Source organism: Ursus arctos, unplaced genomic scaffold (genome assembly GCF_023065955.2).
Source record: "Ursus arctos isolate Adak ecotype North America unplaced genomic scaffold, UrsArc2.0 scaffold_3, whole genome shotgun sequence".
NCBI classification, from domain to species: domain Eukaryota; kingdom Metazoa; phylum Chordata; class Mammalia; order Carnivora; family Ursidae; genus Ursus; species Ursus arctos.
The window spans coordinates 82932400-82946549 of NW_026622985.1; the positions used below are offsets into that span (position 1 = coordinate 82932400).

The 14150-nt window shown below is 38.3% G+C and overlaps 1 protein-coding gene across 2 annotated transcripts in view; it reads right to left on the bottom strand.

Moving 5' to 3' along the window:
• CHCHD3 (coiled-coil-helix-coiled-coil-helix domain containing 3) overlaps positions 1–14150 on the bottom strand; it is a 261420-nt gene that overhangs the window by 41488 nt on the left and 205782 nt on the right. For both annotated transcript variants that reach the window (XM_057304554.1, XM_026511225.4), the window contains one exon: positions 10531–10601. In XM_057304554.1, coding sequence (XP_057160537.1) covers positions 10531–10601 — 71 coding nt within the window. The remainder of the gene's footprint in view (positions 1–10530; positions 10602–14150) is intronic.

Below are 14150 nucleotides of genomic sequence, written 5' to 3' on the forward strand. Positions count from 1 at the left end.
TAAAAAATTAAAAAAAGCCCCATATCTTAATTGTTCATATTGTAGTAAAAATTGTGTATGTCTGTAGTAACTATTATCCAGAAAACAAATACTCCCAGTGCCTCAGAAAGTTCATGTCCCTTTCCAGTCAAATTGCCCTCTCTCCCCATCAACTGTTCTGGTTTCTGTCAGTACAGACTAATTTTTCCTATTTTTGAACTTCACATTACAGACTCAAACAAATGGAAGCAGGTAGTATTGTTTTGTGTTTGGCTTCTTTTTGCTTAACATGTTTCTCAGATTCATTCATGTTATTACATGTATCAATAATTTGCCTTTTTTTTTTTTAACTCCTGAAGAGTATTCTATTCTACTATATGAATATACCACAATTGGTTTATCCATTCTCTGGACCATGTCAGTTGGTTCTAGTTTTTGATTACTATGAATAATAAGCTTGATATGAACATAAGCGTACAAATCTTTTTGTGGATGTGTATTTCTTTTCCTCTTGGATAAACACCTAGAACTGCCGAGTCATAGAGCAAATGTATGTTTAAATTTATAAGAAACTGCCAAACTTCTTCCACAGTGGCTGCCATTTTAGCACTCCACCAGCAAAGGATGAAAATTCTGGTTTCTCCACATCCTTTCAAACAATTAGTACTCAGTCCATTCGGTTTTCAGCATTCCAACATTTTTAATTCACATTTTCCTCATAACTAATGATGTTCTTAGCACTTTTCATGTGCTAATGGCCATCCTCATATCTTCCTTTGAAGAGTCTGTTCAAATCTTTTGCCCACTTTAAAATTTTTCTTAATGGTGTCTTTAGATGAACAGAAGTTTTAAATTATGGTAAGGGCCAAGTTACCAACTTTTGTATTTTGTTTGCTTATGTCTTAAGAAAATTCAAAAGAGCCAGCAATGAGAATCCTTAATAGACTGAAACCATGAGACAGCTCATGATAAATTATAATTTCAAATGAGCTATAGGAATGTATAAGTACAATTATCCTAGAAGTTCTGGTTTCAATCTTACTATCATGGTTTTACCCCACGCATGGTGAAAGGGCAACCACAGACATCTATAATTATCTGGTTGGAGGCATGGAGGCCTGATAGAATTTGGAATAGGCTTACCAAACTGTGGAGCGATAAAACATAACTGGATCTTACAATATGGTGGAACCTATACAACGTCCCAGAGACCATTCTGACAGCTATCATTTTTATGTGTAGGTAATGGCTATGATGTAATTTTTAACCACACTCAAGACTTTAAGATGGTTAACCCTGTAACCCTGACAAAGGAAAGAATTAAAAATCTATGTCCTAGAACTCTTCTTGGATGTTTTAAAATGTGGCAGGTCAGTCAGTCAATAATTAACTCTAATGGACCCTCCTTACGAGCTTCTCTCCTTTCTACCTGCAGCTGAATGACACTCAAAAAGCAAAATAACTTTTTCTTATCTTTGAAAACATCAAAGGAAAATCAAAAATTATTTTCTACTGGATCCTTTAAAACATAAAGGAACTCTAGTCAGAATGAGCAAGAGGAAAAAACTTCTTAACCCCAGTCAGAAATAGCTTTTGGGAACCAGGAGCTGTACGGTTAGTTAATGACTCAAATAAGCAAGGATCAGTAAACAAATTCCAAAATAGCATGCACTCTAGAACTCTAAATGTTCTCATTTTAAATACTATGATACAAGCTATCATTCTGGCAGAATCTCCACTTATCTAACAGCGTGCAATTAATATTTCATATAACCATGTAGGGTATGCTAGATTCTTAATGGATTGTATTGATTAAGGAAAAAAGTTCAATGCTAATGTTCTTGTAGGGGGGAAACAGAACAATCTGTTACCTCACGTGGAACAAATCATGAATTCAGGAGCTTACGGCCACAAACCTAAGGGCTACAACAAGACTGGTTAGGATCATTTACATACAACACATAAACAGGTTAAAATAAAGAAGCTGCCCAGAGCAAACCAAACCAACCCTCACTGCCACAGCTAGGACAGAGACCAGAGTCCCGGGTCCTGGATAGGGTGGGGCTAATAGGACGGACCTTCAGCAGCTTCTGGCACCCCTCGAGGTTCCTTTACAGACTTAGGTTGACATGAGGAGGAAGCGGCTGTGGCAACCCTCTCTTGACCTTGTGACCAACTGCAGATGTTCATGTGCAGGCTGCAGTTTGTGTCCTTTTTTGTGACACAGACCATCTAGTCTGTGGTTTACATTCCCGTACTTGCCCTTTGGGGCCCTATATTCCAATCAATTTTGCCACCCTGCCCTGCCCCTTTCTGCAGACACTTCTGGATTGAGTGGAATGCTGTGAAGGACAGTTTAGAAAGCAGAGAAAAGGGAGAGATAGAAAGCTAACTCCCACTGGTGTTAATGTTTCTTGCCATTTACTTCTGTTCCCTCAGAAGACAGTGTATAGACTAAACACAGAGATCCAAAAGGATCAAAAAGAAACTAAATAACTTAGACCTGATTAGAAGGGCTCCAACCCTTAAAGGAATTTAAAAAAGCATTAATCACTTAAGGTTTCTTCACAAATCTAACCAATTTTAAATGCCTATCATATGAAATGTTGTCAAACACTGGTGTTCCAAAGCAGATCTTACTTTACTTGGAACTAATTTGTGGCTGGAGGTGGGTGGGATGTGGGGGATGGAAAGGGAGACAGACTTATAGCTTGAGAGGCGGCAGGCTACCCTGTACATATCCCCTGAGGAAGTACCGGAGGGCTGCCACTCTATCCAGAACATACTTAAAATGGCAGCCAGTGTCTTAGAACTGAGTAAAACAACTACTTACAACCATTTTTAGATGAGGCTCACTGACAACTTTCTTTTCTTTCTTTTTTAACTTTTAAACCTTCTCAGCTTGGATGCCCTAAAGAGAGTAGCGGTTATAATTTACATTTTACAGATGGAAGAGACAAGCCAAAGATGTAATAAATAACCTGCCTGAGGAATCGGTTGTTCTAAATAGCAAAGACTATATTTCAGCCAAATGCGTATTTGCCATTAGCTTCATATACAAAGTATATTCTTCAGCTCATAAACATTGTTTCTCAATTTCAGAAGTGAAACCCTCCACCAGCAACACACCGACGTTCTCTAGAGGGTTTGAGATAACTCGTCAGTTGACATAGGTGAACTGATGTTTCTTAAAAAACAACAAATAAACTTAAACTTCTAAACAGGCTATTGGAACCAAGTTTATTATACACAAAGGGTACAGGTATATTTATCTAGAATTTTGCCTCTTGGTTACTAAATCTCTTACTGAATAATCAAGATGTTACTTGGCTCCGAGGACCTCAGGGGATAAAATGTCACCAGTGCAGCTGCTATACTTCCTGCTCACAGCCTTTCAAATTAAAAAAAGGGGAAGGACGGCCCAATACAAATGCAGAATTTAATTAAAAGTTAGTAAAAGCCCAAATCCTTGCTCAAAGCCCTCTTCTTCCTGTAATATCGCATTCTTTTCTTCTTGTGTAAACTTTTCATTATGAAGGAGACATCTTTATAATACAATAACTCTAGTTATAATGTAACTGCTCGTAACCTAACTCCTGCATTAGAAAAGACAGCATGTTCAAGTAATGTTGTTTTAATACGATTTGTGTTCAGCAGAAACCAAGTCAACTTGGTCATTTAGAATTTGATCAATGTGAATTAGTGTCTTACTGAGATAAACCATTTGATCATTTAGAAATTGATCAATGAGAATCAGAGATAAAACATTTATCATGTACATTTGGTCTATCAGAGCCATTCGCGCAGCACTAAAGTAGGTTATAAGCAGACATCAATAAGTGTTAGAGACGATGTGCAGGGTACCTGTCAGCTACAGATACAAATACAGGTACAACTGTATATAATTTTAATCCTTTTGATAAGGCAAGGTATTCAATAAGGCAGCTGGAGTCACTGAAAAATTGCTGGAGCTCCACTTTGGAGAAGCCAGAAAGAGAAGCACAGCAAAACTGAACAGCTCAAACTTTTGAAATAAGTTTTAATTAAAAGTAAAAGGTAAAAGGTAAGTAACATAAATTTACTTGGCTACCCTTCTAGAAAAGTTTTAAGACTATTAATCAGAGTAAACTTTGTACCTGCAGTACAATTAGTTCTATTAATCTAATATTTCCAAACTGAAGTCACATTGACATTCAGGCGCGCTGGCTTACGCATCTAACAGAATTATAAATTTGCCAGTCAAAACCTTATTTAATTATTTTACAGCCAATTAAGCAGGATCTTTAACCACTGTTGCTTAAAACTGTCCCTGATCCCATGTGTAATTACAGAGAACATGAGAAACACCTGCTGAGAGCGCTGGCATGTCATCCTCAGCCCCACCAATTCATCTGCAGAATAGCTGTTAAAATCCCCCACCCAAAAGAGAAACAGAAAAGGACTGCCTGTGTAGAGGAGCAGAATCTGCCACCCCAAAACATGTCTCTCTGGCATAAGGATTATTTTTGGTTGATGACTTTTAAGAAACTGCCAACACATGACAAGCTCTGCACACCAAAAGAAGGGACCCTTTTGCAGGAGACATCGACATGTCTAAAGGAATCCTCCATTTGCAGGGGCGTCTCCCTGGCGGTATCAGGTAGAGAGGGGATGATTCAGCCTCTAGAAACTCCTAGCAGTGGAGAAGACGAGGACTTAAGTCTGCGTAACAACCTTGCCCTGGTTTACTGTGCTCCCATAACGGATTCTGTATCTCCCACATCTTTTGTCTTTCGCTGAAGATGCTATTTAAGTGATGGTTCTGGCCACTTTGGAGAGTTATTCACTTTCTCCACGTCTTTCTCAACTATACACAATACTACACTTTGAGTTGTTTTCTTCTGTTAGTTGGTTTTATATCAATTTAATTATTCGACCAGCCAAAGAACCTGGACGAAGGGAAAACTTTTCCACCCCTACATCAGTCAAAGTGAAAAACCTAATAAAACCAAAAACATTTTAAAGTTAAAGCATTTTACCCTGAAGAAAACTTTGAATATATGGTAATACTTACCAAATCCATTTTATCTCTAGGAGTTTTGCATAGCATTCCTCAGATACTCTAAAATCACCTAAACTTCTTCCACAGGGTAACTAATCTTTTAATACGTTGTAAGGATAACCCAGGCTTCTTCCATGAGCCTCAATTTATAAGTCACGTTTCAACAACCTCGTTCAAGGATAAAAGTGAAAACCCTTCTAAAGTCGGGCACAAAAGAGTATTACTAGTATTCACGTACGATCTCATAGAATCATACTCCTTTACAAGTGCTTCATCTTGCAACGAAACTGAAGCCAAGCTGAAATATTACACCTCTAACAAAAGGATTCCAAAACTATTTTCAACAGACCTATGTCACTTCCCATATACACACTTTCTCCTTTATGGAAGGTAGAAACGGGCCACTTTATTACCTAAGCATAGGAAAGAAATATCAATTGTCTTTAAAATGCTTTTCATTTGGGGCACCCGGGTGGCTCAGTCAGTTAAGCGACTGCCTTTGGCTCAGGTCATGATCCCAGGGTCCTGGGATCAAGCCCCACGTCAGGCTCTCTGCTCAGCAGGGAGCCCGCTTCTCCCTCTGCCTCTGCTGCTGTTCTGCCTACTTGGGCACACACTCTCTCTCTCTGTCAAATAAATAAATAAAATCTTTTAAAAAAATGCTTTGCATTTGTTTGATATCGTATTGTCCTCACAAGGTTTCCATTGCCTTCAGAATATTCTACATTTCTGTGTTTAATATTTGTTTTTATATTTAAAAAAAACCTATGTACAAAACACACTGGTAATAAGGTTTTCTTTTTGCAGATGTGGTACACAGGCTTTACTCCACCCAAGGAGGTCTGATTCTGATAGGGATCGAGAAACAGAGCCCCTGCATCCCTCTCCCTGTTGCTCAGCCACATCTCTCACCCTGCCCTCCTTCCCCACGGCTTCATCCCCTATCTTTGGCTGGGCTGGGAACTCCCGGAGGGTAAGAACTCTTTCCATTGGTTTTTGTTTGTTTGTTTGTTTGTTTTCAGAGGGGGGTTTAACATCATGTAGATTTTGTCTGGAAACAAATATAGAAATTTCTCTTATGGTGCACAGTCATATAACTTGAGTTGGACATAAAATTAAAATATAAAATAAAAACAATAAAATCAAATATTCGCTGGGCATTTATCTTGTGCCTGACCTATGCTAAAGTACCACCAATGTAACATTTAATATAGTGTTTTGTTTAATTACCTTCAGGTGGAGAATAAGGATTAATACGGGGCATAATTCTCAGTAAGCCGAGCTACGCGACATGGTACCAGCATCAGGAAACTAGGAACTAGTACCATAAATTGCTCTATTTAACAGATAATAACAAAGAGTGATAAAAGCAATTGGAACTGCTAACAGTGACTATTTCTCTTTGGACTAGGAAAAGTAAAGGTTATCTTTTGAATAAAAGCTAGATGTAAAAAAAAAATTGCTGGATTAAGTGATTTGGGTTTTACAGGTAAAATGTTAAAGCTATTGTGGGGTAAAAGTTCTTGCAGGAAAATAAACAGCACACATTCTTAATTTCCAAACTGTTTAATTCCTACTGAAAAAAAATGTAAATAGTATTTTTAATGACTTATGAGGGACACAATTATCTCATGATAGTAGAACTAACTTTGGATTTTTCAAAAGCTCTTTATTTTAAAATTCTGTCTCCCTTCTGTTCTCTGATGGACTCCAAGGTCCATCCTGGTAAGATCCTACCTGTTTCCTCATAGCTGTATATTCAGAACTCAGAGGGCATGTCACAGAGAAGCTCTCTGAATGAATGACGTGTTGATTAAATAAGGGGAAAAATTCCATTAAATCTAAAGTGTTCTAATGGTTTCCTGCCAAAACTATAAACTGAAGGACTGAAGTGGGAGTTAATATTTAAGCATGCCTAAAATAATTCCATTAGCTATCCTGGCAGGATGCATCGATGTGACTGGTGTTCATCATGCGTGGCTTCAAATGCTCTTAGCTTGCTTTCTCTTTACAATGATTTTGTGTGACCCCCTATCAGGTATATAATATCGCCCTTGAAATTGCAATTTCAAAAGCTTCCATCTCCTGTAACCAAGATGCACCCAAATGGAATCTTCCATGAGATAAAATTAACTAAATCCTCCTCAAAGTACTTCAGAACCTGTTGTCTAAGGGGGACTGCTGAGATCAGCTCTGTCATGAAATGAAAAGGATATAGTATACTGCCTTGCAAAAGATTAAAGCTGCCATGATTACCTGGGATGGCCACATCTGTAAGGAGAAGCAAAGTCCCACTGAGTAATTTCAGGGCCTTCAGAGATGGTAAGCATCTCTCAGAGCCAAGGCACTATCACTTCCTACGTGTGAAGCTAACAAATCACTGCAAATCAAAAATACAACGCTCTAAGAAGCCTGGTCTAAGGTAGTGCTGGAAAAAATCATAATATAATGACAGCCGCTCACTTGAAAAGCTAGCTCTTAAAATTCCCTCACAGTACGTAAAAACCTAGAGTTTGTTTGTACTACACTTAGCCAAACTGTAAAGTCTGAGGGCAGGGTCCCCAAGATCGTCCTTACCCTGACGTCACCTGACAGCTCAAGGGGTTCCCCAAACCACTCTAACCTTTAATAATTCACCAAAGGACTCACAGAACTCACAGAAAGCTATTAAACTCACAGTTATGACTTATTATGGAAATGATACAGAGAATCAGCCAAATGAAGAGATATATAGAACAGAGTCTGGAAGAGTTCCAGATGCAAAGTTCCACTGTCCTCAAGATGTTCTACTCTCCTGGGAGCAACCCATGACAAAATGCACAGGGTATTATCAACCAGAGAAGCCTACCCAAATTCCAGTGTCCAGGGTTTCACTGGAGCCTCATTATATGGGCTTGCTTGACTAGCTGCCCATGTGGCTAATTCAGTCTCTGGCACCACTTCCCCAGAGACTGGGCTCATATCACATGGCCCAAAGGGCCCGGCATGACAAATGAGACACTTCCCTCACTTGGGAAGTTCCAAGGGGTCAGAGGTTACCTCTCCCAGAAGATGAGTCTAACGGCCAGACCTCTCTCTGGGAAAAGCCAAATTTTCTACTACATCAGGTGAGGGTAGAATTAATAAAGAATAATATCTTCCAAACGTAAGAGAGAATGAAGGTGCTGAGGCTCTGATTAAAATGAAGTCTAACCTACAGCTCCACGTTGTCCTGGAGAAAGTAAGTCAGCAGGACATTAGTTGTGTGTTCCATGTACCCTCTCATTTGCCAGCAGGCTAGCCCAGGTTGAATGACATGGCAGGTGCACGGGGCTTTCAGAAGAGTGATTCTTTTCATCTCAATCCAGACTGAACTCTATAAAAATCCAGCTTCCCCCAATTTTCCAATCTGCTAAACCTCTATTTCTGGTTTTCCCCGGCCCCTCTATCCAGGTGTTACGGCTGAATTGGGCTCCCTCCTCCCAAATTCATATGTTGAAGACCTAATGACCGGTATCAGAAAGTGTACTTGGACAAAGGGCTCTCAAAGAGATAATTAAATTAAAATGAAGTCATCAGGGTGAGTCCTAATCCAATGTGATTCATAAGAAAGTGAGATTAAGACACAGATGCAGAGAGCCAAACACTGTGAAGACATAGGGAGAAGATGGCTGCCTTCAAGCCAAGCAAAGCCGCCTCAGGAGAAGCCAACCCTGCTGGCACCCTGATCGCAGACTGCCAGCCTCCAGAATGGTGAGAAAATAAATTTCTATTAGACCACTTGGTCTGCGGGACTTTGTTAGGCAGCCCTAGCCAACGAATACGCCAGTCATTCGCTAATTCCTATCTAATCTTTCAATGACTTGCTTGCACCCATCTCCTCCTTTTCTCTGTTGCTTGCAGAGTCCTCTCATTTACTTAGTACTATGGCTAACTGTTTCCCACGCCTCCAAATCAAGCTTCACATCCGCTGTCAGACTAATATTCAAGGAGCACAGAAATCAGGGCATTTACCTGGTCAAAGACCTTCCAAAAGCTTCTTGCTAAATGAAGACCAACTTCTTAGCCCAGCAGTTAATGATGACCCCTACTGACCTTTCCAACTTCATCTTGCACGAGAGTCCCTCTGAATCAAACCACTGATCTGAACGAATTTCACACTCACCAACCACAGAGCATGATTTTCCTTCTGAATACTTTTCTGTTCCATCCACTCAGTACTCCTCTTCAAGCCTGAACTAAATTAGTATCTTCTTTATAAGAACTCCACAGATCACTCTGAAGAACTGATCTCCTTTGATTTACCTTAAAACTTAGTTATTTGAATAACTGTCCTCTTACAATGAAGAAATACCCAGGGTGCCAAATCAAAAATTCTCATGGTACAAAGACAAAAAAGTTAACAAACGTTACTATATCATTAGGGAGAAAGATAAAAACATATCTTAAAAAATACGTATGTAGAGTACCTTTTAAAATCAAGTCCATATCCAATTTTATATCTAAATACTTAAGATAGCACGTTAACCTTTAAGAGTGAGATCTGTGGCCCATTCTCAGATCTTTCCCTGCTGCCCCTAAAAAGAGAATTCACTAACAAAGACTAGAGGTCTATTAAATATACCTCAAATCATCTTTAAATTAAAAAAAAATCATTAAAAAAATCAACATTAAAAGAACACTAATATCCATTACCACACAAATTGCACCACAGCAGAAAATAATAATGTTACAACTTAGGGTTTAATCATTTTATCAAATGCTTATAAACATGTACCAGAAAGGAGGTCAGAGCCCAGTGCGATCTTTCAACTAAACCTGTCACAACACCTTTTTGTGCTTCACTAATTTGCACATGGGCTACTAACAGGGGTTACACAATAGAACTGTTTATACTCTCAGGAAAATTCTGAATGATGTCTTCTTACCTATCATGAGAACTGGAAGCAAAGAGAAAGTACAGGGCTATGGGTCATGGACACTTTGATCCATCAATTACAGAACATTCATTTAAACATTCCAAGGATTAACAGAGGCAGCAATTTAACATCACCTTCATAATCAAGGGCAAGGTAAAGTCTGTGATTTAAATGCTTTCAAGGTACATGTGAAGGAATGAAAACAGCTTAAACATGAGAAAAGTGGATACTCAAATTTGGACATGCCCGCCATTTTATTACATAGAAGTGAATGGTCTCTATGTTTCTGTATTAATAGCAATTTCACATCACCTTCAAAATCAGGGGCATCCTATCTTATGCAGTATGATTCCAAATGAAAATTCTATTACCACTGCTTTCAGTTTTCCCTTATTTCATAAAACTGAGTTGAACAAGCTTTCATCAAAGGCTCTTTCCTCATGTTTGAATTCCACTAATAGCAGATAACATGGATACACCTCACCCACCCAAACACACTTCCGAGTATTCCAGAGGGCTACCCAACAAACTATCTTCTGGGCAAAAAGCAATAAAGTTGTACGTGCCTCTTGTCAAGAACAGTAAATAATTATAAGAGTGTTAAAAACTTACTTGAACTTTGATTCCACCTCTTCGGCAGCTTTCTGATATTGTTCAGTGGTGACTTTGTAGAATTCTGAGCTCTGTGGACAAAGATTGATAGTTTTCACTGTCCAACAGGACAAAATGTGTGCAAGACTTATAATTAAAAAAATACATAAAATCTCTGTTCAGCCATTTAAGCAACAGGACAAAGATTTCTTGCATAAATGGCATAGTTACTTCCAAAAATGCATGTAAAGGTATCCATTTAAATAATGGTATATCTGCTGGCATACAAGTTATAATTAAAATAAACTTTCACAGTTAAAATGCACCATTATTTGATCCCATGAGAAAATTCTTAACATATTTTGCCTATTATTCCAATGTTCTACCTAGGATATTCAAGATTCTTTTTTTTTTTTTTTTAAACAGTATTTTTGTCCTCGAGATGGATTCTTTATGGAGTAGAATGTGTTCTATCACCTCCATATGACCACAAGAGCATCAACATTAATAACAAATTAATCAGTAAGAACAGATGATGGATTTAGGTAATTTTTACACCAAAAAAAAAAAAAGTCTCTACTATTACATACATGAACACATAAGCAACATATATTAAGTTGCAATAGGAAAGTAATGCCTTTCCTGAGGCAGAAGAATTTTTTAAAACTGTCTATTCTGGCTGGATACTCTGAAACCTGTCTTATTGCAGGGGGTGGCCTAAATGACCCCAGGAACCTTTAGACTCAATGAAATATCCTGCAAAATGTGTCCCAGTACAAAGGAACACTACACAATACAGCGGTCTATTATGCACCTTCAATCCCTAATTGCTCAGGTTTCACATGCATGACTTGGGGTGGTTTATTTTTTAATAAATCATTGTTGGTTGGAGAGAAAATGAAAATGAAATCCTCTTCACACCAGTGACCCCTTTGCATTTAACAATCTGGGTTGCCCAATGACAGTCACATCCAGGTTTGCTGGATGTAGATAAAATCAATAGGTATGTGATTAGACAGCAGACTCAGGGTGGCTGGAGCAGTGGACAGTCACCATTTGAGATGATGAATGGCTCTCTATCAACCTAGAGTCCCCTACGATGCTAACATTTACTATAATCTTATTTGGGCTGCGATTTATCTTTCTTGCACCTGATCAATAAAGATGAACAGAACAGTTGTAAGGATCGATTGTAATTTTTTATCATTTTCAAGCACGAAGGTGCATTTTTGACATGAAGACAATATTCTAAGTGTACTGCTTCTGCATTTTCTAAAATTACAATTTGACTGACCAACTTCATCAGTCTACATGCCGAGAGGTTTTAATTCATCTGTAGGTCTCAAGTGACCAAAAGGCCATTTGTCTTCTCAGATATTTTAACTTGAGGTTGTGTCACACCTTCCTTTCAGGTTTACTTATAAGATTTTTCTTTCCATTAAAATACACACCAGTCACAACATGCTCTTGCAATGTTTGGTTTAAGCTTTTTTGTGAACCCTTCTAACAAAGAGGGCAGTAAAAAGGCAGTTACTAATGTACCAGTAACACTGATGAGAAACTCCCCATACTACCATGATAAACTGTCAAGTGGGCATTATGTTACTGAATTACCTATTAAAATTCTGGCGAAGCAATAACATCTTGATTAATACTTTCAATTATTTCAAGCACTGAAACTGTAATGTCCAGACAGAGCCAGGACTAGGTTGAAAGATCTGCTTTCTGGTTCTGTTCTGTGACCTTGAGCAAGTCCTTCAAACTCCCTTGGCTTCCTTTTCACTGTTCCTAACCTGTAAAATATGGATGAGACTAGCCCTGCCTACCTCTGCCAAAGAGGCTACAGAAATCCAACAAGATGGGCACCAGAAATGTGAAACCTGTCAAGTGTTTTTGCAGAGTGAGATCAACACTGTATGAATACCCAGTATTTATTCATTCTCCTGCTGGCAAGCATATTGAGAATAAAATAATCTTGGAGGAAACAACTAATTTCGGCAAAACTAATTCTGGGTACAAATTCAAAATGATCAAAGGCAAACAGTAAGCTTTCTAGCAAGAATGATGCACAAGAGTTCTGCCACACTACAAGTCAGTGAGCTTCCTTCTGCTTTGTAATGCCAAATGCAGGTAAAATTATTACTAATTTTGTCAAAGTCTCCCTAGGATGTTACACACATACACACACACAAAACATGTACCTGTGTTGTCCACAATCTTAGCTTTGACTTCTCAAGTTGAAGTTTTAGGCTTTGTTTATGTCCCATACTTCCGCCTCAGTGGCCAGACTCCCACATTGTATAAATCTTTCTAACAAAGAAAAAGCCCCTGGAGGCAACACCATAAAACAACTAAGGCAATAAACACAAATATGCCCAAGATCTGTATGTAGACAGTGTTTAATTCACTTGAGTATTTACTAATTCATTCAACAGAATTAGATACTTCTCATCCCAATAATGTTCATCTTGGGGAAACGGATCGTCAAGAAGCTTTCCACCTGACGTTTAAGAAAAAAGAAAAATATTCATAAGGAAAGGTCACAAATACTGAGCTAAAAGGTGTGGACAGCGTTACTGGAGTTCAGAAAGAGTAATTTTGGTCTAAGAAAATACTTCTAAAAATCAACAACCATAAATACAAAAACATTCTCAATACGCTTGCCAGCAGGAGAATGAATCAATACTGGGTGTTAGTACAATGGAAATCTACATAGTGATGAAAAAGAATGAATCAGACATACATGTGGAGCAAAAAAAAAAAAAAAAAAGCAAGTTCTAGATATGATATCATAGAGTGTAATTTAGGTCAAATTTGGAAAAATGCAAAATAACGAAATAGGATTATTAAGTAGCAAATTCCACTGATTATCTCTCCAAGTGGCAGCAGTTTGGTGGTAGTAGTAGGAGATGAAGGGGCAGAATAACACAAAGAAAGGAAACACGGTGGGGCTTCACTGCCTTGCTACATTTCTTAAAATGAAGTGTCCTAAAATGAGGTGTACACAGCTATTTATTACACAGGTTATGATATTTTGTAACATATACAAAAATTGTATTACTCTCCTCCCTCTCTCCAAAGGAGCTCATTAACAACAACAAATGATTTAATATAGCCCGAATATAGAAGTATGTGTAGGGGGATACATGCTGAAGAGGTCGGGTAAGTCAAGATTTTGTAATGCTAAGCTATTGCAGAATGTCCACACATTACCAAATGAGAGTACTTTTTCAATTTCTATTGTGAAATAATTTTGGATTTACAGAAAAGGGGCAAAAATAGTGGAAAGTTTCTGGGGCGCCTGGGTGGCTCAGTTGGTTAAGTGTCCAGCTCCTGATTTCAGCTCAGATTGTGATATCATGGTTGTGAGATCGAGCCCCATGTTGGGCTCCACACTCAGTGCGGAGTCTGCCTGAGATTCTCTCTCTCTCCCTCTGCCCCTCTCCCTGCTCATGCTCTCCTTTAAATAAATGAATACAATCTTTAAAAAAATAGTGGAAACTTCTGGTCTATCTTCACCCTCCTTCCTTTCAAGTCAACATCTTAGATAATCACAGTACAATCATCAAAACAAGTAAGTTAACAATGCTATTGCTACTTTACTACTAGTAAATCGGTACTACTTTATTACTAGTAACTAG